This window comes from Eublepharis macularius, chromosome 6 (genome assembly GCF_028583425.1).
Source record: "Eublepharis macularius isolate TG4126 chromosome 6, MPM_Emac_v1.0, whole genome shotgun sequence".
Classification (NCBI taxonomy): domain Eukaryota; kingdom Metazoa; phylum Chordata; class Lepidosauria; order Squamata; family Eublepharidae; genus Eublepharis; species Eublepharis macularius.
The window spans coordinates 64,472,092-64,497,744 of record NC_072795.1 but is presented as its reverse complement, the minus strand read 5'-3'; the positions used below and the strand labels follow the sequence as shown (position 1 = coordinate 64,497,744).

General features: G+C 43.8%; 1 protein-coding gene across 1 annotated transcript in view; it reads right to left on the bottom strand.

Moving 5' to 3' along the window:
- Positions 1 to 25,653, bottom strand: part of SLIT1 (slit guidance ligand 1) — a 166,019-nt gene that overhangs the window by 115,257 nt on the left and 25,109 nt on the right. Inside the window, exons 2-4 of the mRNA XM_054982497.1 lie at positions 19,830 to 19,901; positions 19,523 to 19,594; positions 15,618 to 15,689 (exon numbers count right to left, since the gene is read on the bottom strand). Of these exons, the coding sequence (XP_054838472.1) occupies positions 15,618 to 15,689; positions 19,523 to 19,594; positions 19,830 to 19,901 (216 nt within the window). The remainder of the gene's footprint in view (positions 1 to 15,617; positions 15,690 to 19,522; positions 19,595 to 19,829; positions 19,902 to 25,653) is intronic.

Genomic DNA, 25,653 nt, shown 5'->3' with positions numbered 1-25,653 from the left:
TTGAACAGACTTTGCATTTCAACTACATTACGTTCTTAATATTTAAAATGTAAGATGCTGGGACTTAAAACTTCTGCATTTACTATTTTCAGATGAGCCCAGACTTGAGCAGATACCCTTGAGCACTGGAATGTCAGTGATGAAGTGTGTGCAATTGGTAAGGATTTCCCTATACGCTGACACACATCCCACCGCAAACACAAGCAGGTATAACTGGAATTGCCAAGCTGTTTTTATAACTACACAAACAGGGTGAAAAAGAATATCAGGAAGGGAGCATGTACAAAGGAGAGTAACCAGTAAAAGTCATCAGGGCAGAGTTACAAGAACAAAGGACCCGCAGACTTTGCTTATCAGAAGTGGACTCAATACAGGGAGAGATTAATGGACAAACAATAACCAGGGCAAGCGCCGCCCACTAAATGCACTGAAAATGTACAGCTCCTCCTGGGCAGTTTGTCATCTGCACAAGCTGCAAACTCACTAGCTGCTCCCAGTAATCCCCACTTAAAGCACAGAGAAATAGCCTTTGCTTCTTTACTCCCCACAAATTGAATTATCCTAGACTGATTTGCTTAGTAAACCATTATTAATATTATTTACTTTTGTTAATTGCTTTGACTTATTTCTATTATATGGAAATAAACCACATTAAGAGGATGGTATTTTTAATTCTGCTAATAGCATCTAAACCCTCCAAAGGATTATTTACTGCAAATCTTTCGATGTAATAACATTGACCAGCTGGATGGATGGAATTCTGTGCCATGTGTGAGAGGAGTGATGCCAGCCCTGAACATTTATGTTAAAACCACATATTTTGAGAAGTAATCTATGGGGAGCTATTTGCCTTGATATAAGAATGCAAGATACTCAGGGAGAGAGATGTTCTCTTGCTTCCCCCCACCACACACACACACAATGAAGAGGAAAAAATTATTAACTATCAATTACAGTAAGCCAAGGACTCTAGATATTTGAAAGAAACATTAAATTCCTGAGAATTATTTAAATTACATGTATATCCTGCCCTTCCTCCATGGGATGGGGGGGGTGCATTTTAACCATAATAATTTTAGGCTGAGAGAGAGGTCTTTTAGTGAGTTTCCAGGGTGAATAGTTATTTAGACCCAGGCTTTTCCTGGTCTAAGTCCAATACTCTAGCCATTACAACACCACAGAGGTCACGTCTCCAGACTCCAAGCCAATAAACTACCAATACTTTGTGCTTAGGAAAATTCTTCCCTGTTTAGTAATTGGCTATTCATCCAAAAAATTAACTTGAACATGCAAGAGGATGCATTACATCCTTTTTTGCACACAAATTCACACAACTTGGCATGCATATCTGAACCCACACTGCCAAGCAAGCTGTCTATTTCATGCCAGCTTCTTTAGGACTGAGTGCTCTAGTGATCCTCCTTACCCATTAGTACCTCATTTGTTATCACTGTCACCTAGTCACACTGACTCTTTGTTGCTTAAAGCCCCCCCCCCCTTTCGAGCACTGTTGACACTACTGGAACATTACTCTGCATCTTCATCTCTCCCCCTCATTACAGGCTGGGGGCTCCATAGACCCAGACACTCAGTTCCATCCCCCCCTCCACACACACACACACACTCGTACATCCATTTTGGCAAAGCAAATTTCTTCTCCTTATTGGTATTCGGCAAATCACTCTCCGCACCCAGCCTCTTGCCTTCTCCTCACAGAAGGGCCTTTGTCAGGTATGTCCACCCCCACCCCCCATCCCTACCCACAGTGTTGTGAGGATTGTGAGAGGGAACTACAAATAGGAAACACTGCTATTGCGACAGAACTTTCCCTCATCAGGGGGAAAAAAGTGTAAGGGCAGAACAACTCTAACCTTGTAGCATGTACCAAATGGGCTATCACACCAGCTGATTAAAAAACAAACATCCAAACCACAGTCACGTCCTGCTCAAGACCTTAAAACTCCAAATGTGTTGCATTTCAGTACTATAAGACAGAATAGCCATTTCTCCTGCTCGTAACAGTTTACCAACAATCTGGTGATGATAAGACAGTTTATTTACTTCATATTATTACGCCTTGTTGTATCCTTTAATTCAACATATCTTGAACCAACATACACACTAAACTAAATGGGAAAGTGGGCATAGGTTGCATCTTGACCCCCAACATTGATGTCTGTACATGACGGGCATCTGATATCATGATATCAGTCCTGACACACAAGTGGCAGCAGGTGGAACACAGTAATGAAAATCTGACCACGTTCCTAAGATGTGTGGTGTGTGTTGAGAGCCAAAACAGCTTAAAGAAATGAAGCCAAGCTGGCAAAAGCTCAAGCTTCAAGATGAGTAACTTTTGGGGCGAAAACAAACTGGGATTTTGTAGAAATGTTATTTATTTGTTGTTTATTTTACAGAAATGTGTAATAAATGACTTTTGAAATGATTCTCTTTGTCATGTTTTCCTTTAAGTAACAGAACTCTGTGTTTTCATTGTTTATGGAACTGGCAACCAGATCATTTGGTATTCATGACACTATTCAGGACAATAGCACTAATAAAAGGAGAGATGCCGTGGAGTACTGAACCAGGAGAATAAGAACACAAAACACCTGCGGTAAGAATTAAGGTAAGTACACTGTGCAAATAAGCAATTCCAATGTATGATGTAAACACTATTTACAATTCAATCCTGTACAAGATAAACAATGCAATAAATCTTACATAAAGTGCAAATGCAAGATGCATATACAATTCTTACAAAGTGCAACCATACAATGAAAAGTTCCTTCCACAATATTACAATTCCAAAATATATATGAGGTACACTTAAGAGAAAAGAGTAGGGAGTGTCCTTCCACTACCCTACTGGGGTGTGGCACAATCCTCAGAGCCTCCGCAGGATGGTTTTTAATCCTCTGTTCTTCTCAATAAGAATTGATGAGGCAACGCTGTAGAAGAGGGCCACCAACGTAGGTGTAGACGGGGTCCAAAAGCTGCTGAGAACCACTCAACAGGCACTAGCAATTCTCCTGTTTCACAGGGCTTTATCAAGAAGGTTCAAATTCAGCTAATTTGCCACGTCTGGCCTTCCAGTGTATTCCTTCAGTGTATTCAATCTACAGATATCAACGGCGTCATCATGACCATCTTTCCATATACGTAGCCGTAATCAATCTCTTTCTGTGGCTGAACCACTTCTCAGAGATTCATTAAGCTTATAGCTACTCAGGAACATGGCAGGGTGGTCCATCCACGTCTTGGCCACTACCAGCCAGCCCTCTGAAACAAGGCAAGGGAGCTTCACGTCCAAAAACAAGGTTACTGAACAGTTTTCTTTTCTTTCATAAATTATCAGGTGCCTCCTGTGTTCTGTGGTACTTAGGGTTTCCAGACAGTCTCCTATCTAGGCCCAGGACTGCTGAGCACCTGCAAAATTGCTTCAGATCCAGAGGTGTATAACATTCTTCACCTACATACTTGTCTCAATTTGTTTTACTCCAAGGACATTTTCCAGAAATGGGTTCAAACACCAAGTATGCCATATGATTGTTTGCCTTTGAGAAGGAGAAAGACCTGTATTATTTTGCACTTGTGGTGGTAAAGCCTCTGACACCATCTGGCTGAGTTGGTATGATGGCACAGAAAGTTCATAAACTTTCCAGCCTCGCTGGGCACAATGTTGTCAGTCTATATTCAGTCCTTTAGGTGAGCACTGAGAAATATTTCAGTTTGGCCTCACCTGGGGTGGGCTGATGACTGGGAAGAGGTCTCAGGAGGCAAGAAAAAAAGGACAGAGAACTAGTGGTGAGGTGGCTGAAGGAAAAATGTAGAGAAAGCAACACATAGGACTTGTGTGAGCTGGCAACTCTAACAGGGCAAGGAGGACTTAAAATGTAGGATGTATATGTGTTAATTTTCCATATGGATTTTCACTAACCACCCAATTCTTGTGTCTGACAAAGGGAGTTTGACTCTTGAAAGCTTATGCCCTGGAAAATCTCATGGTCTTTATGGTGCTACTGGATACAAATCTTACTCACCCAGTTCTTTGGTTGCAAACTTTGAGGTTTGATTTCCCTGAAAGGGCTTCACATCACTGACAGGAGTCCTGATCTAAGTGGAATATCAGGAGCTAAGCAGAATATGCATATCACACTTATTCTGCAGCCACTCCATTGGCTACCAGTTGGTTACTGGGTTCAATTCAAGGTACTATCACTGACGCAGCTCTTTATGACCTTGGACCTATGTAAGTGCAAGACCACCTGTCCTGCTGGGCTCTGCCACGACAGCTTCGCTTTTCTGAGCAGAGCTTTCTGAAGGTGCCACATTGCAAATGGCCAGTTCAGCAACTTTCTGTACCCACACATTTTTTGTTGTGGGTCTCACCTTGTGGAATGGCCCACCAGAGGCTCCCACACGTCTGTCATTCAACAGAATGTGTTTAAATGTTCAGGAGGGATTTTTTTTATAAAGGGGCTGTAATATAATAGAATGGTTCAGGAGGGAGTTTTCATAAAAGAAATAGGACTGTAGTCTAGTCCACTGCTTATTCTATACAATTTCTTGTTCTTTTTACATTGCCTTCTACTTCATTAATTCCATTTTCTGCATTGTTTATATGTTATGTTTTATGTTTTTTGTTGCATTGTTTTCTAATTCTGCAGTCCTGGTTTTATTGCCTTGTCTTATGCTGTCTGATTGTTTTATATTCTACTAGCAACAATGCCCGTTGTGTTTAACAATACAACGGGCTCTAGCTGGGCCTTGTGAGGGCATGTGGCCCTGCATCGGCCTGATTTGGCCTCAAACAGGTGGAAATCAGACTGGTACAGAGCATAGGAGCACTCCAGGGCCCCAGCAGCATTCCTGCGCCTTATGCCGGCCTGATATGGCTTGCCTTTTATATAGTAGGATATTTGTAGTCCACCTTTCTCATTGGGACTCAAGGCAGATTACACAGTGTGGGTCAATACAGTCAATATCAAAGACCATTTCAATAAAACATGTAATAAATATATCCATTAGGGTTGTCAGCCTCCAGGTAGTGGCTGGAGATCTCCCAGAATTACAACTGGTCTCCAGGCCACAGAGATCAGTTCACCTGGAGAAAACGGCTACTTTGGGCGGTGGACTTTATGCAATTATGCTATGCCAAGGTCCTTTCCCTCCTAAAACCCCATTTTCTCCAGGTTTCACCCCCCAGATCTCCAGGAATTTCCCAACCTGGAGCTGGCAACCCTAATATCCATGCTCGACTCCATGCAAGTCTCAAGCTCTGGCTGCCCCAGAGTTGGGGAGGGAAGCAGCCCCTTTGGCCTGGCTTTCTGCAGCTGAGCTGTCATTGGGTCCCAGTACAGGGATGTACTAAAAAGAATGACACTGGAATTAATGAGAGAGGCGTGAAGACCCAGTGGAGATAACTGGAGCAACAAATGCCAATTTACTTGCACAGGTTCCATTGAAACACATTACAGCACAATAAAAGTTACAAAGAAAATGTGGAATGGATTTCCCATTAAGGTCTCTGGCCGAAGATAGCCTATTCTGGGACTGGAATGACAGCCCCCAGAGTGGAATGACAGCCCCTGGGAGTAGCAGAAGCGTCCTGGGACTGGACTGACATGCCCCTGAATGGAATGACAGTCTCTGAGAGTAGCAGAGGCATTCTTTAACTGGAATGACAGCCCCTGGGAGTAGCAGAAGCATTCTTTGACTGGAATAATAGCCCCCAGAATGGAATGACAGCCCCTGGGAGTAGCAGAAGCGTCCTGGGACTGGACTGACATGCCCCTGAATGGAATGACAGTCTCTGAGAGTAGCAGAGGCATTCTTTAACTGGAATGACAGCCCCTGGGAGTACCAAAAGCATTCGAGGACTGGAATAATAGCCCCCAGAATGGAATGACAGTGCCTGGAAGTAGCAAAAGCATTCTTTGACTGGAATGACAGGCTCCAGCTTGTAATGTATTTCAATGAAGTAAACTGGCATTTCTGGCTCCCATTCTCTCCAATGGGCCTTCAAGCCTCTCCCATTATTTCCAACGGGCAATCCTGTTATTCCTTTTAGTACGTCCCCTCCCCAATCCCCAGTTCATGAAGCTCAAGGGGGTCTTGGGAGAAATTAGCAGGAACTGGGGTACATCTATAAGCTGACTGGAACCCTGCTGAGTGCGAGTGTGGGAGAGAAGCGTCAACCTGTAGGCTTGCCAACCTTCAGCTGGTGGCTGGAGATCTCCCAGAATTATAGCGGATCTCCAGGCCATGGAGAGCCATTTCCTTGAAGAAAATGGCTATTTTATAAGGCAGACTATGGCATTACACTCTGCTGAGGTCCCTCTTCTTCTCAACCCCTCCCTCTCCTGCCCCCCCCAAATTTCCAGGAATTTTCTAACCTTGAGGTGGCAACCTGAGGCCCTTCTGGAGCACCTGCGGGGTGCAGTGGGCTCAGGGGGCTGCCTGGTTCTCATGCTGGAGCCCTGGCAGCGCTTGCTGGGAGAGGGGTGGTCTGCGACTCCGTCTCCACTGCCGAGGCGAGGCTGCGCTGCCCTCACTGGCGCACCGACAAATCCTAGCCCTGTTGCTCCTGGCTTCCTCTGGCTAAGGCCCAGCAACCTGAAGCCCCGCAAGCTCCCAGTCGGCCTCCTACCTTGCCGGGGCAGCACCGCCGCTTGCGAGGCCTCTGGGGGTCCCACGTCGGAGGCTCCTGCTCAGCAGCTCCTCCTCCACACCCGCTCGGCTTCCAGCTGCTGGAGAGGGGCGCAGGAAGCGTTGGCGTTCCTAAGGCCTCCGAGGGAGCTGCCCTGGCAGCAGAAAGCAAGGAGCGCTGCCGAGATGTGGGTTTTATGCCCGTGAGTGTGCCTGCGAGCTCCCAGTCGGCCTCCCTCCTCGCTTGCACCGTGGGCTCCCAGCCGACCTCCTCACGTGCAGGGGCAGCGCCGCCACTTGCGAGGCTTCTGAGGGGCCCATGCTGGAGGCTCCCGCACAGCAGCTCCTCCTGGAAGCCCGCTGCTTGGGGCGCTCTGCCCGCTTGGCTCCCGGCTTCAGACCAGCACAGGGAGCGACCTCCGAGGAAGCTGTAATGGCGGCAGAAGGCAAGGCGTGCTGCCGGGAGGCGCTTTTTATCCCCGCACCTGCGCGTGCACAGTTAAAAAATGTGCGTCCTCCGAGAATTATATAGTAGGATAACCTACCCTGAGTCTCAGCAAGAAAGGAGAGATACAAACAAACAAACAAACAAACCTAACTTTCCTGCCAAATATATGAAAAAGTTCTCAAATTGGGGTTTAACTTGCACACACCTCACTATTATTTTCTTAAAGTCAAAGAAATATAGGCAAAGTTAGAGACATGCTACAAGTAATAGGAAAGGTTCAGAGAAACCTAGGCCTGTAGTGGTTACAGTAGGGCCCTTACATTTCCCCCCAATCCACTCCTGCAAATAATTCACTGACAGCCATTTGAACTGTTTGACATTTATGTTACTAGATTTCTGTCTTTGAGGGTTACAAATTTGATGGTCATTGCTCTGCTGTCTACAGTGTGCTTGGCTGAAATGTTTCCGGCTGTTTACTGCAATCACTAACTCTGGAACTGAGCTTGACAACACGCTGATGTGTAAGTTACGTTGCATATTCCCAGGTTTACAAGTATTGCAAGGAGCTCCGTATGAGGTTATCAAAGGGTCTGATCTTCCATGAGCTATAGTCTACAATCTAATGCTGGAGTGAAGACAGAGAGAATATCAGAGACAACAACGAAAACAATTTTGAAATTACTACTGGCACATCTCCTCCTATGTTCAACCTTTCTCCCTTCCCTTTCTATCTTGAGCCATGTTTTAAGTCCAGATTTTTAATCAAACTATTGGGAGTTCATTTGTATTAACTTGTTGAAGGTCCCCAATTTTATAGAGCCTGTGGGCATTTCTGGAATTTTGAGTAGTTAGTGGGCACCACCACAAAATGGCTACCATGAGGGGGTCAGCCAGCCACAAAATACAGGCTGGTGCCAATCACAAATGTTGGGAGGTTCCAAGCCAAGTATCATCCTAGGGTTCCTAACTGTTCCTAAATGGGTGCTCCTTGAAGGCACAAATGTTATGCCTGTTTCGCTCTTCTGAAACAGCTCCTGCTCAAATTAACTGACCAAAAGCCAAAACTGATTCTTTTACTTTGGGGAAAAGATGGAAGGAAGAAGCCAAGAGACTCACTGGGGGACAGTGCCTGGCAGATGTTAGGAATCACTGCTACTGGTTCTTATTTGGAACACCCTGTACTTTGACTTCTGTCAGCTTACGTACCCTCACGACAGCCATTTTAAAAAATACAAGATTTTTTTAGAACTACATATACAGAGGAAAGGAGGGAAGCAGAGTTACGGCCAATTGTACATTGTCACTTCATTCCATATCTAGTGATACAGTCGATAGAACATTATGAGTTTCAAAGGAGATCCTGTATCCAAACAACGGAGGACAAACATTTTGCAGCCCATCTTCTCGCACTGTCACTTTCTTGCAAGTGAACCCCCCCATGAGTAACAAGGCATATATTTGCACACTTGATCTTTGAACATGAGATGATTTGAAAGTTTTGTGCCATAGTAACCTACATAAGCAGACCCAAATACAAAGAAAGATGGATTCCTTTTGTTTCAATAAATATCCTGTGCTTTAGCTTGGAACCCAATCCTTTGGCAAGATCTGCCTCTACATCGCATCTTCCCAACATCACATATTCTTCTTAGGTAGTGCTGAGGGTCAGCATCAATGAAGGTCAGCAACTATATTCATAGCAAGGGGGAGAGTGATGGAAATTTATTTGGCGGTGTGATTGCCAAGGTCACCTTCCCGCCTTGGTAATTTTCCTTGATGGGAAGCAAGATTCATTTTTAACAGCTCTTCATTTTCACAGAGACACTGTCCTTCTGCTTATGTGAGACTGGCGGAAGAGGGGGAAAGGCCCAGCCCTTTGTTCCTGCGTCCAGTGCTGACAGTTTAATTAAACCACATTTGAATCAGGGTCAGCAGGGTCAGGTGCTCTCCAGCAAAATATCAACTAAGTACCATTTCCAGGCCTCAAGGCTGCTTAATGAGACACTCTCCTGAGGACAAACCGCATGAGATTAAGGACATGCTTTTCTCTGCCTTCCTGATTTGCACATTCACATGTTCCCCCATACCCTGGAAATGAGACTATGTAGGCACACACATGAGGGAGGGGGGATGTATATGGATAGCCAAAGTGGCTTGGTGGATAAGGGGGTGGACTTATGTTGAAAAGATCTGGGTTTAAATCCCTGCATAGTATGAAGCTTACTGGGTGCTGCTTCTCAGCCTACTGTACATTGTGGAGGGATCCTGCACACCACCATGAGCTCCTTTAAAGGAAAGGTGATTTACAAAAAGCGGTAACTAAGATTACTGCATGAAAACCATGCAAAAGTTGTACTAGCAAGGAAGTACACCTGGTAGGAAGAATGCTTGCTTCCTCATGTAGGGGCCATTGAGAAAAATGGCAGCTACCGAAAAGGTTTATATACAAACATGTGCATACTAATTGATCAATTCTGAGATTAAATGTAGGTAATTAATCCAAATTAGCACCAGTTCTTTCCTGGAGCTGATGCCCTTACATTTAATTGAATTCTATCCTAAAAAAAATTTTCCCAAACACATCCTAACCACGCTATTTCTCCCTTCTGAACCTAAATATATCATTGTTTTGCCCACATCCTCCTTTAACCTTCTAAAAACACATCCCAGCAAAAGACTCTGCAACCACCACTCTCCCTCTGAACCTCTCCTCCTGGTTAGAGCAAGCAGCAACAAAGACAGACGAAGGCTTGGAAAAGGCTGCCTTTGGGAGCTCTCAACTATTACACAGCAATGCTAGAGCAGCTGTATAAAAAATTATTCACCAAAAGGGACTCTATTACAAATTCCGCTTGTTTTAAACCAGACTGTCAGGACTTCCTTTGTGAAACACAGCTTTGTGAAGGTGGTGAAAATTTATTAGCTTCCATCAAACAAGGAGCCTTGAGGGAAGCGCCATCAGGTAAACCCACCTATCAGTGCATCCTAAAATGAGTTACTCCAGTCTAAGGCCATTGAAATCAAAGGGCTTAGAGTGGAGTAACTATCCTTAGGATTGCACTGTATGTCACCTAGGCTTCATGCAAGAAGCTAGTTTGACCAGAGAAAGAGCCGTCTTTTCTATTCAAAGGGGCCATGATGCCCTAGAATAAAATGCTGTCCTTTAAAATGAGGCTCATAAAGAGGATGGGAGGATAGTTGGCTTTGGGAGGTGACTCCAGCTACAGCTGCACACGTAAGACTTCCTGTTTAATGTGGGTTTACCAAGTTAGCATTAAAAAGATCAAAATAAAAGGAGGTTGGGAATTCTGATTCGCGGCATGCATCCCCCAGCCAACTTTCACTTTCATTCAGGATACCATACACTGGCCATTTTCACACGTCCTTTCATAGCGCAAAACTCACAGAATGAGGGCGTCTTCATGGTGCAATTTCTGATGACATCATGTCACGATTCTGGAAGACACCCTCGTTCTGTGAGTTTTATGCTATGTAAAGACATGTGAAAATGGCTATTCTCAGGGGCTCTGACTTTGCAGCTTAAACAGTCTTTAGAGGGGTGGTCAGAAGAGGCACTTTCCCTCTAAAATAATTAACCCCTCAGCCAGGGTTCTGATTGAGGGGCAGACACCTCAGTGCTTGTTGTGAGTCAGCAGGGCTGCTGCTGGCAGGCAATGAGCACGTGGAGTGCCCACTGAGGGAATGACTTTTTTCTTTACAATCTAATGTTTTCTTGCATCTCTAGAGACTCTCCAGAGTATACAGCATCCCCTGTCTTGTCTGCAGGTGGTCCTATGTTACACCGACAGGAAGAGCACCATCAAGTTCACTATTGGATGGAGTGATTCAAGAGAACTGACCAACAACAGTGAGAGACTGTATAGGAGCTTCAAGAAGCAAAGTTACTGGCCAATGGCAATGAGCCAGATCAAGTCATCAGCTGCCATGGTAACACTTACCTCAGAAACCATGCCTTTTAGAGGGCTTGGCACAGGCCTATCTCTCTCTTGTCCTTTTATATCATATACAAAACAGAGGAAAACATCTCTTTTGGTGCTTCCTTTCAGACCCTTTCCAAGGTCTTACATCTGACAAGCAGATCTTGGACAACATTGGGAAATTAATGTCCATACCTTCCCACCCCTCCATGCTTGAGACTGGAAGCCCTAACAACCCAGGTCAAGAATTACACTCCAAAGAATGCAACCTTGTACTCCCTAAAACTATCAGAGAGGAAAGGAGAAGTAACCTTTACAATCTGAAACCTGTACTTTCCTCAAGTGGTTGTGTCCCCTTTCCCAGTGTGAGAATGCCACCCACTGGCTGAGAATGTTGGGAGTCCTTCGATATTATTTAAAATACAGAGGGCATGATGAAGAAAACAGAGCCTTCCACACATCTTCCTGGTATAGCTTCAGGATGTCTGCAGAGCCTTGTATGCTTACATGAACAGTTGTGCTATGTTAGATCAGTGGTTTGAGAACAGTCTTGCTATGTTAGATAAATGGTTCGTGTACATTAACTCTCAGACTGGCCAAATGTGTACACTTTAAAGGAAGCAAACCACTTTATACAATGTAAGTACACTGCTCCGTTCTCTGTCACATTAACTAAGATTATGTCTTGCTCTTTTGGCTAGTTTCAGGTGGGTAGCCATGTTGGTCTTCACTGGAACAGCAAAATTTGAGTGCAGTAGCACCTTAAAGACCAGCAAGAAGTCCAGGTAAAAACTTCTGCGAGTCAGATGCTCTTCTGGCTAGTAGCTCTTGAATTCTGATCTTCTATAAGTGCGCTGCATAAATGCATTTACAAATTTCTTCTCAAACGATGTATGTCATGTGTTCACCATTTTTAAATGATAGGATACAAAAAGAAGAAGGGAAATCACAAATGACCTGTGATGGCTATAAAAACTTATCCACAAGCATTGATTCACATGGCTGCTATGATACGTTTGGATTATACCTACTCCAGGACTCATGTGCCGCCCAAGCACACTGGGGCTATATTCTGATTGGAACCCCAGTACTCATAGAACTGGGGTTTTATCCTCCCCTGCCCATGCCATTTTCACAAACTGAAATGGTCCTAGGGAGGTGCTATTTGGCCAATATGGAAACTTACGTGTAGCTGTCATTACAAAGAATTTTTCCAACAGAGCAACTAGCAGCTCCCCAGTCTCCTTTTCAGTGTGTGAAAATGGCACTGGAGAGAGGGGTGAATCCCTCTCCGCATGAACGCCATGCATTTGGGAGGCATGGAATTCCCAGCGCAGGCCTCATACAATATCCCTGTTTTGTGTGAAAAGGCACTTACGAAGCAGAACCCATTCTATGTATAAAGAAGAAAACATTATCAACATGTAATTTTGATGGAAATGTTAGTGATCACTTTTAAGATTTTGATTGTAATTGTATGAGAACCACAAGATACTCTTCCCCCTAAACTCTCATATATACAGTAGATAGTTTTTGAAAACCAACCTCAGAAAGGGAAGGGTGTAGATAACAGAGGGAAACAGAAATGAGTCATTGTTTATCTCTGTGTTGCTCCCCACTTGTCCCAGCCAAAGCTAAAAAAATCTTAACAGCTGACCAAAGCCGAAACTTCATCTAAAATAATCCATTTGGTTCTACCTTAAAGGAAATAGTTCTCCTATTCTGAGCTATCACCTCTGTTCATATTCCTACCTCTAGTAATCATAACTTTTATTATTAAAGCAGCTGTTTCTGACTCAAAAGCTTTGCCAGGAACCCGTCTTTTGCCTCCACCCAGCCAGTGCTAACGAGCCTCTGCAGATGCCCACCCTCCTGTGATTTTGACAATGTTTTGTTAGCAACTGCCAATGCATAGAAGAAAACATGTTATGCAAGTCATTGCTGTTTCTGTATTTATAGAAGCCACACTTAAAATACATAATTATAAATAAGTTTTATGGACAACTGGATATTTAAAGATATTACCATGAGTTTTTAAAGAGGCAAGATGACAGAGGAAATCTGATATTTCCCCATTTTACTTGTACCTTTTACATTTAATCTATTTGTGAAAAAGAGATTGAACTGAAATGTTTTTTTTCCTTTCCTGGCTTTTGGCAAATAGTAGCAGGAAAGAGAAGTTATTGCATATTATTTGTTTAACTAGAGATCCGGAGGCAAGATATTTGTATTCAAATCCTTATGACAGTAATAGAGATTCAGTGCAGCAAGGAAAAATTCTTCTTCTCATTCACACATGTCTCATCTCAGCCATTTTTGTGGATCAGTCCATATGCAAATAGTATGGCAACAAAAAAATTTAATGACACCACTGGACCAAAAGGATCATTTAAGATGGACCTTCCATTTAACACTGATGGGACCAGGAGACGTTCCAAGGCATGGTACTAAACAGCGTTGCTTCAGTCACTTATTCCTCCTCAAAGCTGTTCCAGCGCAACACTGTGGCATTAGAGATGCCTTCAAGACACTGCACAGATTTATGTACTAATATTGTCCTGCTCGTGCCATCTTCTGACATGTCTGGCTCACTGGCCAGAAGAAATGCATCACTGCTTCACAAATGGGTTCTCGTGGTCTAGCCTAGTTGTCCAATGCCAAATCTTATCATAAGCAAGAAGCTCAGTTGAGCAAAACCAGAATGGCAGCTGAAAAGCAGCTACTATATGATCCACCAATCAAGATATTCATAGTACAACTGCTTTCTCCAGAAAAGGTTTCTACCACTGGCAGAGCCACAGGAGAAATTAGTGTAGGTTGGCGCCACTGCCACAAGTTCTCATCTTTCCAATCCTCCGCTTTAATTTCATACATTTTCTAACTTAACAGTTTTTAACTTTCCACATTTTACACTCAACTAAGCATGGTTCCAATTGTCTTGGAGACGGTGCCAATTATTTATTTATTTTTATTATTTTATTGATCCACCTTTCTCACTGAGGCCCAAGGTGGCTTACACAGTTCAAGTCAATCTAATCAACACCTAAGGTATTTACTGAACAAATACAATAGTGTATGGGCTGTAGACATTTGAAAAACAACATAAAACTGAACACAGAGATGAAACATTACTAAGCAAAGCATAAGTAATTAAACATGACATCTTTAACAATGCATAAACTAACCAGTAGGAGCATATCAAAATTAACAGATAGTACCCAAGTAGTATAGGCTACAGTTCTGGTCCCTTTACCAAAAACATCTCTGTGCCATTTCTTACAACACAGCTCTATTATCTGAGAAAAATAGCCCTCCTGAATAATTCAGTTTTACATACTTGCTAGGAGAGTGGGAGCTTTCCTGACCTCCTTATGTAGGCCATTCTATAAGGTGGGGCTACCACAGAGAAAGCATGTGTACAGGCAGCTGTAGATTTTGCCCAACTGCAGGGTGGTATTTGCATAAGACCCTGTTCAGATAAGCGAAGCTGCCATGGCAGAGCATAGGCAAAGAGGCAGTCCTGAAGATATGAGGAGCCAAGATCATGTAGGGCTTTGTATGTGATAATCAAAACCTTAAATGGAGCCCGGCAGCTGATGTGTAACCAATAGAGCGACTACAGAATGGGAATAATATGCATACTATGCCTAGCTCCTGATAATAAATGAGCTGTGGCATTCTGCACCAGCTGGAGTCTCTGAGCTGAATTTAAGGGGATTCTGCTTCTTAAAGCCCAAATAGTTTGTCTTACCTAGTTCAAATGGCATCCCGTCTTGTGAAGAGGGATGGTATGGATCTTTGCCAAAGGACTTTTCTTTCAGACTCTTGCAGAGTAGTTGCACTTCCTCCCCTGCTCCTAGTTTTTCCAATGGCACTTCTGGAGAAAGGCGTCAGTGACTGATGATATGCAAACTAATTCAGCAGGATTTAGTGCCCTTGACTCCTGAGGGGACTTTCCTGATATGTGTTTAGCTCAAACCAATTAATCAGATTGATACTGATGTCATGGCTATTCTGGCACAAACCCAGTGACAGAAGAGCCTATCCCCGGTAGTACTGTCTTTCAACTGTACTGTTGATGATGGAAGCAGATATCTGAAACGGCCAAACCATTTCCAAATCTATGATATAATGGTATTTTCAGCAGGATTCAATGTATTTTACACCTGCAGTATATGCTCATGGATGAATACAGCTCCTGAATGAGTAAACTCAGGTGACATTTTTAAGATCTCAAGAGCCCACCCCAAGTGTCATCATGAGCAGGCACCATTAACATCCGTTTGTCTTGTGCCCTAACACACCTGCATCATTCAGAAGTCAGGCTGCAACAGCACCAGTCAAAAACAAATGTGTGCTCATCAAACACTTTTCAGGGCAAAGAATTTGAGCCACAAATTAACTCTCTGCTAGTATATGTTCTGATAATCACACCAGTCAGTTCCAGCACTTAGCATATCAAATATTCAACCCTTCTCTTGTTGCATTCTCATTCAATGTCTGCATCACTTATCTTACAACACTCTTAAAAAAAAAAACAGAAAAGCAAAACAACAGAGACACAGGCAATGGGCACTTACAGCCGTGACAAGGCTTGGTTATTCTGGAACAGGAGCTCTGGCAAAGTATGCAGCTGGTTCCGATTCAGACGCCTAGAGAAAAGGAAGGGAGAAGGCATTATTAAAGCACCCATGCTACAGTTTCATTCATACCCAGCCTCCTGCACAATATGTCCTAAAGAAACTTTAAAGATGGGCCGATTCCAGACGACTAACCTTAAATCGCTCCATGCCGCCCTCTTCCGGATCGCGACGGGGAAAATGCGAAATATCGCGTTTCCTCGCGCGAGTTTTGCGCATCGTCGCGCAAAACTCGCGCGAGGAAACGCGATATTTCGCATTTTCCCCGTCGCGATCCGGAATAGGGCGGCATGGAGCGATTTAAGGTTAGTCGTCTGGAATCGGCCATGGTCGAATGTGAGTTGTAAATATATGCTATCTTTGAATGTATAAAACTGTGATTTGGAAAAAGTATATTGAATGCAACATGTGATTATAGATACTTGTAAAAAGTTATTTGTATTGTTGTGGTTTTTGCAAACAATAAACAAAATTGGGGGTGGGGGAGAAGATGGTCATAAAGCACAGACCCACTCCCACCCAGCTAAAGGATACTAATATTCTCTTATCCACTGGCTTGGTCCATAGTTCTTACTCTCTCAGCACAATCAAACTAGGAGGATAGGCAGAGAGAAATGTGAAAATTAGGCCAGGGCTAACAGGATCATGATCCCCTGAATCCTGCACAATGGCTGCAGAGAAGTAAACAACTGGCAAAAGGAGGTAGCTAACTTGCCCTTGCTGGGGCATGATCTATAATTATTTTAGTGCTATTTTGGAGGAATTTAACTATCACTGCTTTTGAACCACAGAACGTAGCCTGCATGAGGCAGAATACTGTCTTTGAGGTTACAGGCAGGGCTTTTTTTCAGCTGGAATGCAGTGGAACGGAGTTCCGGAACCTCTTGAAAATGGTCACATGGCTGGTGGCCCTGCCCCCTGATCTCCAGACAGAGGGGAGTTTAGATTGCCCTCCACGCCAGTGGCAATCTAAACTCCCCTCTGTCTGGAGATCAGGGGGTGGGGCCACTAACCATGTGACCATTTCCTCCAAGGGCAACCCACTGAGTTCCACTACCTCTTTTCCCAGAAAAAAGCCCTGGTTACTGGTGCCTTATTTGCAAAAACTGGTGTTTGAGCTTCCTCACTCAGTGGATACTACAGTGCCCCACGACGAGCAACAGCTGGGCACAAATTGCATTGAATATTGCCTTTGCATTGAGAGGTCCTTTGAAGAGTTCACAGCTTAACGAGAACAATCTTTGACTGATACTATCCAACCAACTATACCTTTAGTTTCAACTCACCCTTGTAAATACACACTATAACAAAACGTATTTTGTTAAACACCCAAATCTTGTTAGGTAAAGTATGCAGATGTGTTTTAGTTTTCATGATTTCTCATATTACAAAATGTAGGTATTTAAATAAAATAATTTGAATTTTTTTGTCAAAGTTGGAGAGGTAGAAAATGAATGAGCAATTGGTACATGAGATGCATACAGAAGCAAGCCAAGGGTTGAGAGAGAGATTAGTTGGGTAGGATCACAAATTTGGTCTCCTAGATACAGGCCTTAGATAGATCGGGGAGCACTCATACAGTTAAGAAAAAACCTGTAATAACACAGGGGGATTCCGCATGATCAATTTTGATCGGACTTTCTGAGCAGTCATGCCGCGGTGGAGTCCTACGAATCCACTTCTCCCCGATTCCACATTAGGCTTTTGTTTCGCATATTTCATCGGCTCAAAGTCCATCATGCGGAATTTTTGACAGGATAAAAATCGATTCCTCATCGCTTTTTCTAGGGGAAGTGTCGAATGATGCACATCTTCATTTTTTAAAAAAATTCCCCCCCCCAAAAACATTGCTACACATAAACGTTGCATCAAACCAACACATTAGGGAAAAAATTCTCACAAAAAACCGTTGCTACACATAAACGTTGCATCAAATAAACATATTGTATAGGCCAGAGCACTTCCCGCCGATATTGTGGAAGATTATTGGCTATTGACATTTGGAAGGAAAATTGTTACCAATGACCCCACATCTATCTTTCCCGCTTTCTTCGTGAGCAGCGTGGTTTAGTGATAGGTGTTGTGTTGAGGACGGTCTCTTTCTCCCTCCATGAAATGCCTAGACCACTAGTTGAACGCTGAAGTCCCTCCATCACACTTTCACTCTACCTCAGAAGCTGTCAGCTGTCAGCGAGCAACAAGTAACAAATTTGGCGTGTTGTAAAATGGACCCGTTATTGGTCAGCTGTTGTCATGTGACACAGGATATGTTTCTGCATAGATTTGTAGAAACGTTGCAACGTTTTTTTACTTTAAAAAAAAAAAAGAGGGGAAGGGAAAGGGTAGTGGGTGTAGCTTAGAAAACATGACTGGCCAATCAAATTAAGTTGATTCGAAGGGTGAGAGAAAAGGGCAAGGGTGGGGAGAACATCGGATAAAGAATTCCGCATGATTAAAATCCCTAATCTGCTGCGCATAGACAAATAAGTCGGGGGAAAGCAGGATGGAAAAAAAACGGACAAAACATGCAGTGACTTCGAATCTGCTGCTAGGATTGCCTTCCCACGTGTGGAAACACAAGAAAAAATCGAGGTCATTTAGAAGCTGAAGCCGGGAAAACCATTCATGTGGAATCACCCGCTGTCTGAACTTCCAGTGCTAAATGAAAGTCTCCATGGTGCTCAGTTGCCAACTGTTTGGGCTTCAGTGTATCCTAGCATCTCTGTAGTACAAGCCATATTTGCCATTTATTGGCAGTTAGAATGATAGTAAGCAGGGCTTTTTTTCTGGGAAAAGAGGTGGTGGAACTCAGTGGGTTGCCCTCGGAGAAAATGGTCACATGGCTGGTGGCCCCGCCCCCTGATCTCCAGACAGAGGGGAGTTTAGATTGCCCTCCGTGCCGCTGGAGCAGCGTGGAGGGCAATCTAAACTCCCCTCTGTCTGGAGATCAGGGGGCAGAGCCACCAGCCATGTGACCATTTTCAAGAGGTTCCAGAACTCCGTTCCACTGCGTTCCAGCTGAAAAAAAGCCCTGATAGTAAGAATGTAAGATCAGCCCTACTGGATCAGACAAGAGGTTGATCTAGTCCAGCATACTATTTCACACAGTGGGCAACCAGATCCCTTGGAGGACCAAATAAACAGGGCATAGAGGCTGAGGCCCTCTCTTGCTGCTGCCTTCCAGCACTGGTATTCAGAGGTTTGCTGGAAACTCCTTTATCATGGCTAGTAGCCACTGATGGTTCCATGTAATGCCAGAAGGGTTAATCATGACTATCACAGACAGAACTGGACTCCACTGGCAGTGACAGTGATGGGTCAAGAGAAGGGAAAGGAATGATCAGAGACCACAGCAGCAAGGCTTCCTGGTGATATCTCACAGCTGTTGTGCTGAAAAGATGCAGACGTTGCTTGGGTTGATTTGTGGACTGCCCCTGAGTGAATACATACTGCAGAGAGTTATTTTAGATCTGAAAGAAACAGTGGACAGATTGGGAAGCATCTGGGTATAAATGCCAGCCAGGCTGTTCAGGGCTGGGTGTAAAAACACTTAGTGCTCATACCATCTGCTTGTGTCAGAAGGCAAGTGCGGGTGGAGAGAAACGGTTCCTGGTGTAAATGCTGGTGTTGGCTGCCTATGGCCATGAGGAGTCTCTCCCTATTCCACCTCTGATCCAGCAAGGGCTACAAAAGTCACCAAACCTTTTACACCAAGTCTGGGAAATGCTCTGTGCAGTGAGGAGACTGAATGTGATGCTTTCTATCGGGAATTCTAGATCCTTTTCTCTCTATATTCTCCCTTCTCCCAGTTTTCATAATGTACTCAAGAAGACCCAGACACTCACAGCCGCTCCAGCTCTTTCATGTCGTCGAACACCCCTCGCTCCACCGCACTGATCTGGTTTTCCATCAGCTGCCTATAAAAGTGATAAGAGCATCAGAACAGGGATGACAAAAGGGGGGGAACAGTAAGAAGGGGGAGACAAAGAGCTCAGTATCCTATCTGTTGTCAGGATAGCTCCCCCTTGGGACAAGGACCAAATCTATTCAGAAATGATGCTAACACACCCGGTCCCACTTGGCAATAGACAGCAGTGACAATGGGAAGGCGAGACAGTATTACAGGGGAGGTAGTGGAGAAGGCGCACTCACAGAACTCGCAGCTGCTTGAGACCAGCAAAGTCATTCTTGTTGATGCGGCTGATGTTGTTCCCATTTAGTTCCCTGCAAAGAGAATGAGAAAAATGCTAGAAAAAAGGAAGACGGAAAGTGCTAGCTGAAAACTCACATTCCTAGTATTGGGGGTGGGTTCAAGTTTTATAGCTTCTAGATTCACACAGACAAACCTCAGAGATTGTCCACCGCAATCGCATTTGCAACAACATCATCTAGCACAGGAATTTAGTTCTAAAGAAGCCAATTCAATTTGGGCAGTTCCTGTTATTTTTGGTTCCCACTAACATTATCAGATGGCTGCCCTTGAGCCATTTCATAAATCTGAGATGGGTCTGAATTACCACCTTTCAGCTACTTCCCCCCTTAATTCACCCCAGACAACAGCTTATCTGACTATCTCCTCCCTCTTCCCAAAGTTCACTCACCATAAATTCTTATCCCTTACCTAAAGGATTCATAGCCTCTGCCTTTGCCCCTTCACAGTTATGAGACTGGTTTAATAAACACTTGATTTTTTTAGAGTAAGCTTTCTCTGATTGCATCTGTGCAGCAGCTGTTTTATTTCTAGTTTTGTAATACAATTATGAAGGTGAGAAAAATGCCTACTCCAGCCCCTTTTTTTCATCACAACCAAGAATTGAAATAACAAATAAGCAATGGGAAGTAAAGCTCACCATGGTAAGAGAGGCAAGATAAAATATGACAGGGGATGGGAATATTAAGCTGGGGCTGGCCAGGGGCGATGTGAAATGGAACTTGGACTGGGATGTTCAGAATCTGGTTAGAGATAGTGTTACATCATGGGCAGAGGGTTGCTGCTTAAGTTGGTTGCATTGTGATGCAAAAGAAATTCATTGGGATGGATCCAACAAGCATTTCTGTTAAAAAGGAAGGAGAGGTCCTTGTTGACTATCCCAAAAAGTCTATGCTAAGAATTATAGGATGTGCATGAACAAAAGCCATGTGTAATGTAGGTTGTAGAATGGAGGAAAATTGGCAGAGCGAAAAAGCTGACTAAATCCAACTCACTAAAATGCTGAAATCCATCAAGTCTCTGCCTCATCTAGCAAAACAAACAAACAAACCCACCCTCAATATGATGAATCACAGTGCTGGTTGGGATTGGTGGTGCAAATATGGTCCTGTGCATTATTGACACAATGCCTATATGTTATGCATGAGCAAACTGGAGGGAATGTGGCAGTGATGGGAGTGCTGTGAATGTGCTGGGTTCTAAGGCTATTTTAAGAATATTGTCCTACTGTATTTACTGTCCTACTGTTCCCATGAAGCTTTCACCTTCCCCAACATGCACCTTCAGAGACGTAGCGCATCTGAAACAGCAGCTAATGGCTAATGAGTGCAGAAACAGCCACTCTAGGTTCCTAACAGCATCTATTCAACTGGCCTCCCTACATTATCAGGCTGATTAGTGGGGGATGGGAGGAAGCAATAAGTTTCCAAGACACTCATAAGAAGAACCACGCTGAAACATGGGTGAACAAATGTTGCTCCCTGCCCTTTTATGTCAGAAACTCGTTCCTACTGCAATCATGCAAGCTGATTGCATGAGTGGCTTAATAAGAACTGAGGGCTAGCTCCCAACTTGCAGGACAACTGCAGGCTAATTGCTAAGCACCTTCAAGAACCTTGCTATTCTCCACAGAACGACAGAAACACAGGATGACATGCAACAAGTTGCATCTAAGAACCATATTTCCTCTCAGCTCCTGAGAGCAGCAAAAAGCAGGTTTTATGTCCCTTAAAGAGTCTTGAGTAAAACATAAGTTCTAGACCAGCAAATTCTCTCACTACAACAGTGCAGTGTTAAGAAAATTGCAATTGCTGAATGCTTTTAATGAGACAGAATTTGTGATGCTTGAATAGGATTGCCCACCTCTCCTGGAATCACAACTGACCTCCAGACTACAGGGATCAGTTCCCCTGGAGAAAATGGCTGCTGGCGGGGGGGGGGGGAGGCACTCTTTGGAATTACATCTTGCTGAGACCCTTTCACTCCCCAAACCCTGCCCTCCTCAGGGCCCACCTCCAGAACTCCAGGAATTTGCCAACCTCTATGCTTGAAGGACCCCACTCTAGCTAAACATAAGAATACACTGTTGAAGACAGACCACCAAGAACAGCCTTCATTTTTACAGCCACTTTGTAAATTTCATCAAACAGGCCTAGGTAGATTTTCAAAGCCAGGAAAACTACCAAGCTAATATTGTTTTCACACATATAGGATCATAACAACAATTGCTCTGTATTTGCTTTCATGTTGTGAAGAGAAACTTAAAACTCCTCCAAAGGACTCCAGGGACAAGGAATGGAAACTGGTCTTTGAGATAACATCACAGGCGCAAAGACAACTGCCAAAGAGAGTGTCCTGCAGCTGTTAAAAGTGTTCTGGTGTTTATGCACCTCAGTAGGTGCCTTGACTTGCAGTTTTGTACTTAATCACATATGAAAGGAGGAATAGCAGTTATGGTCATGTGTTCAAGGACTTTCTGAAGTAAACCATCCGCTCCAAATGAAATGACTTCATCCGGAAATTACCATTTATATTGCTTGTGGTGTCTAGAGGCCATCTAGGAGATGGGCCTATTGTCTTGGATGCCACATGTGAGTTCAACTGCAGGTGTGCAAGCAGAAGTATAGCTATGTATGCATATAAATGCCACAGTAAATCATAACCCCCAATATAAGAATTTATATTTTCAATTTTGGTTTGGTCTGGCGCAGTGACTGCTGGAATAGGCTCAAGATCTTCCTAGTCTAGCCAGATCCTTTCGATTTATCCCTGAACTACAGTCATTACCTTGCCTCTCCAATGCTGTTCTAGTTTCCCAACACTCATATGCAAACTTATAAGTGATAAGAGTTCATCTCTTTGAAAAGCACATGGTTGTCAATCCAGTATCTATAGCAAGTGCATACAGCAAGTGATTCCTGAGTTTTAATGTAGTAGAGAACAAGTATCCCATCTTTCAGCTCAGAGACAGAAGATACCATTTGCCTTTATGCCTGCATGCTAAAATATAAAAAAACCTAACAGATTTAACTATAAACTGCCTTTGCCAAGGATCAATTAGCTGTTTCCTGGCTCTCTTAAATGCTAAGCACATATGGTCATATCTTTGGAAAGTCATTCTGAAAAAGCAAAACCTTTAAGCAAAATCTCCTGCAGCCAGAAGAGGGGCATCAAATCACCTTCCAAAGCTCAGCTAATTCCCCTTTCAGCATTACTATCATTCCAAATGCTCAAAAAGATTGAAGAAGAAGAGCATTTGCTTCATCAAAAAATCAGCCAATTGCACTGTTGAGAAATTTAAGATTTTTCCCAGCCCTAAAGGTTCAGTGCAGGTTGTAATATATGTTTTATTTTCCATAATGAATAGATAGCTCTGTACAAACCTACAGACCAGGGTTTCTGTTTAGACTTAGCTCAACAGAAATATCAAACCTCTCCATCCTTTCCTACCTAAATGGCAACACACAGTTCATCCCTGAGCTGGCCAATGTACCCACATTCCTTTCACAAACCCCTGTCCTTCATCTGTGCCCATGACTACACTAGACCCACTGCCTCCAGTTGCTTCTTTGTTCAGATAAATTATGGCCTTGAGAAGCAAGAAGGGAATTAGCAGCAGGTGAAAGCTTATTTGCAATGATGTTACAACAACAGGGCTATTTAACTCAGTAGTGGTTCTTCCACCTCCAGGTCCCCATCAATTCCTGAGATATTAATTATAGTCTGTCAAAGCCAGACCTCTATTACAGCCACTGCTTGAAAGCGGAGTCTCTGCTTGACCCAAAAAACAAAACAAAGCAAAAAAAACCCCACCCTGCTCTCAAAAACATATAATGAGATTCAGTAACACATCTAGAGACCTGTTCTGCATTTTCTTTGGCCATGAAACCCAGTAGAAAGAGGAGGGGAGCTCCGCTGTCACCAATTGCAAAGTCTTTGTTAACAGCTTACACCTTTATTACTCACTGACATATAGATTAGCCCTTTGAGAGTTGAAAAGATAGCCTGCATGGCTTCTCTCACTCTTGCACCACTAGCATCTGTTTAATCCTTTGGAGGTTTGGCAGAGTTTGCCATGCCAGTTCTGGTTAGGGCTGTGGCTTCTGACTGGAGATTGTAATTAATGCTTTAACATCCTGGGTCATAGGAATTATTCCTGTGCAACAAGAGTCTCGCTTTCTTTCTTGGTTACTCTTTTAAGTAGGATTCCAGTTATGCCCCCAAAGCAGTTGCAAATGGATGGCAGGAGACTGCCCAGAGACAGACAGAACTGGTAACCCAATTCAGGGTGTGTGAGGTATGAGAGGTAGTCAACCCAGCAGATTCTTAGTGGGATGGAAAAAGAAAAAAAATCAACAGTTCTGGCTAAATATGGCCAAGGAAAACAGGTTGAATCCAAAGGAATGCAAACAGAGTTCTGCTCAGAGAATGCATCTTTCTTGCATCCCGGTTGCTGCTATACTCTCTAAAAGGTGGCTTCTGGGGACTGGAGGATCTTGGGGTGCAATGTGGGCATCTATAGTGGGGAGTGGGAACTGCCTGTGTGAGCAGAAGACTTTCTACTCATAGAAGACAGCTACCCATTGTAAAGAATCAAACTCATTCAGAATACTAGCCAGTAGAGATGGGCACGAACCAGGAAAAATCTGAACCATACGGTCCATGGTCCGTTGCATTTCATGAACCACGAACTTTCATGAACTTGCCCCAGTTTGCGAACATGTCATTTTCGGGGCAGCAGAAGGTCTGTAGAATAACGGTGTGCATTTCCAGTTTCCCCCTTCCAAACACAGGCTGTTTTTCAGCTGATGAGAGGGGGATCCCTTCCTCCTTTGGGGTATGCGCACACACTTTTTTCCCCAAAGGCAAGAATGTGTTGTAATGTTGTAACATTGTCATGCAACATAGTAACATTGTAACTTTACTGCACTTTCCTCCTGGCTTTAAAAGCCAGGAAAGGATTAAATGGCTGCTTTCTCCTCTCTCCCAGGCATGTTTCAGGCTTTGCCAAAGAGGGGAAAACAAAGTGGCAGGGAAGCTGCGGGGAGGGGATAAAGCAGCAGCATTTTAACCCTTTCCTGGCTTGGCTTTAAAAAAAATGAGAATGGAACAAGCATGAAAAGTACATGTATTCCCCCAGAACTCCACCACCCATTGCCTCTCCAGTGGGCAAGGGGCAACCCAATCAGCAAATAAGGGGGAGGGATGGGTTCCAACACTGCAACATTACTATGCCTGCTTAAAGTTTTTTTTTTTTAAGTGTGACATGAATTGCAAATGAGGCAGCTTTTTTCAGCTGAGGGGAGAGGAGAAGGGACCCCCTCCTTCCCTCCCCTCGGCTGAAAATAGTGGTGGGCAAGAAAAGTGTTGCTGCTTTCAAACACCAGCAGCTTTTTCCCTCCCATCAGCTGAAAAGCAGCCAGTGCACACCTCTACTGCAGAAATCCCATCCCCGTTTGCCTAGGAAACTGATTGGTCAGCACCAGACCGTCTGCAGTGATGAACCAAAAAATGAACCAAACGAACTGGCCTAAAGTGTGTGTGTGTGTGTGTGTGTGTGTGTGTGTGTGTTTGTTTGTTTGTTTGTTACCCGCCCTCTCCACAAGCGGGCTCAGGGCGAGGTACAACTTAAACTACAACTTAAAATCAATCATAAAAACAGCAAGAGATAGCAGTTCATAGCAGTTAGTCAGAAATGCGATCTGACGAACCACCGGTTCGCGAACCACGAACCAGCCCAGTTTGTGATGAACTTTGGTTCGTATT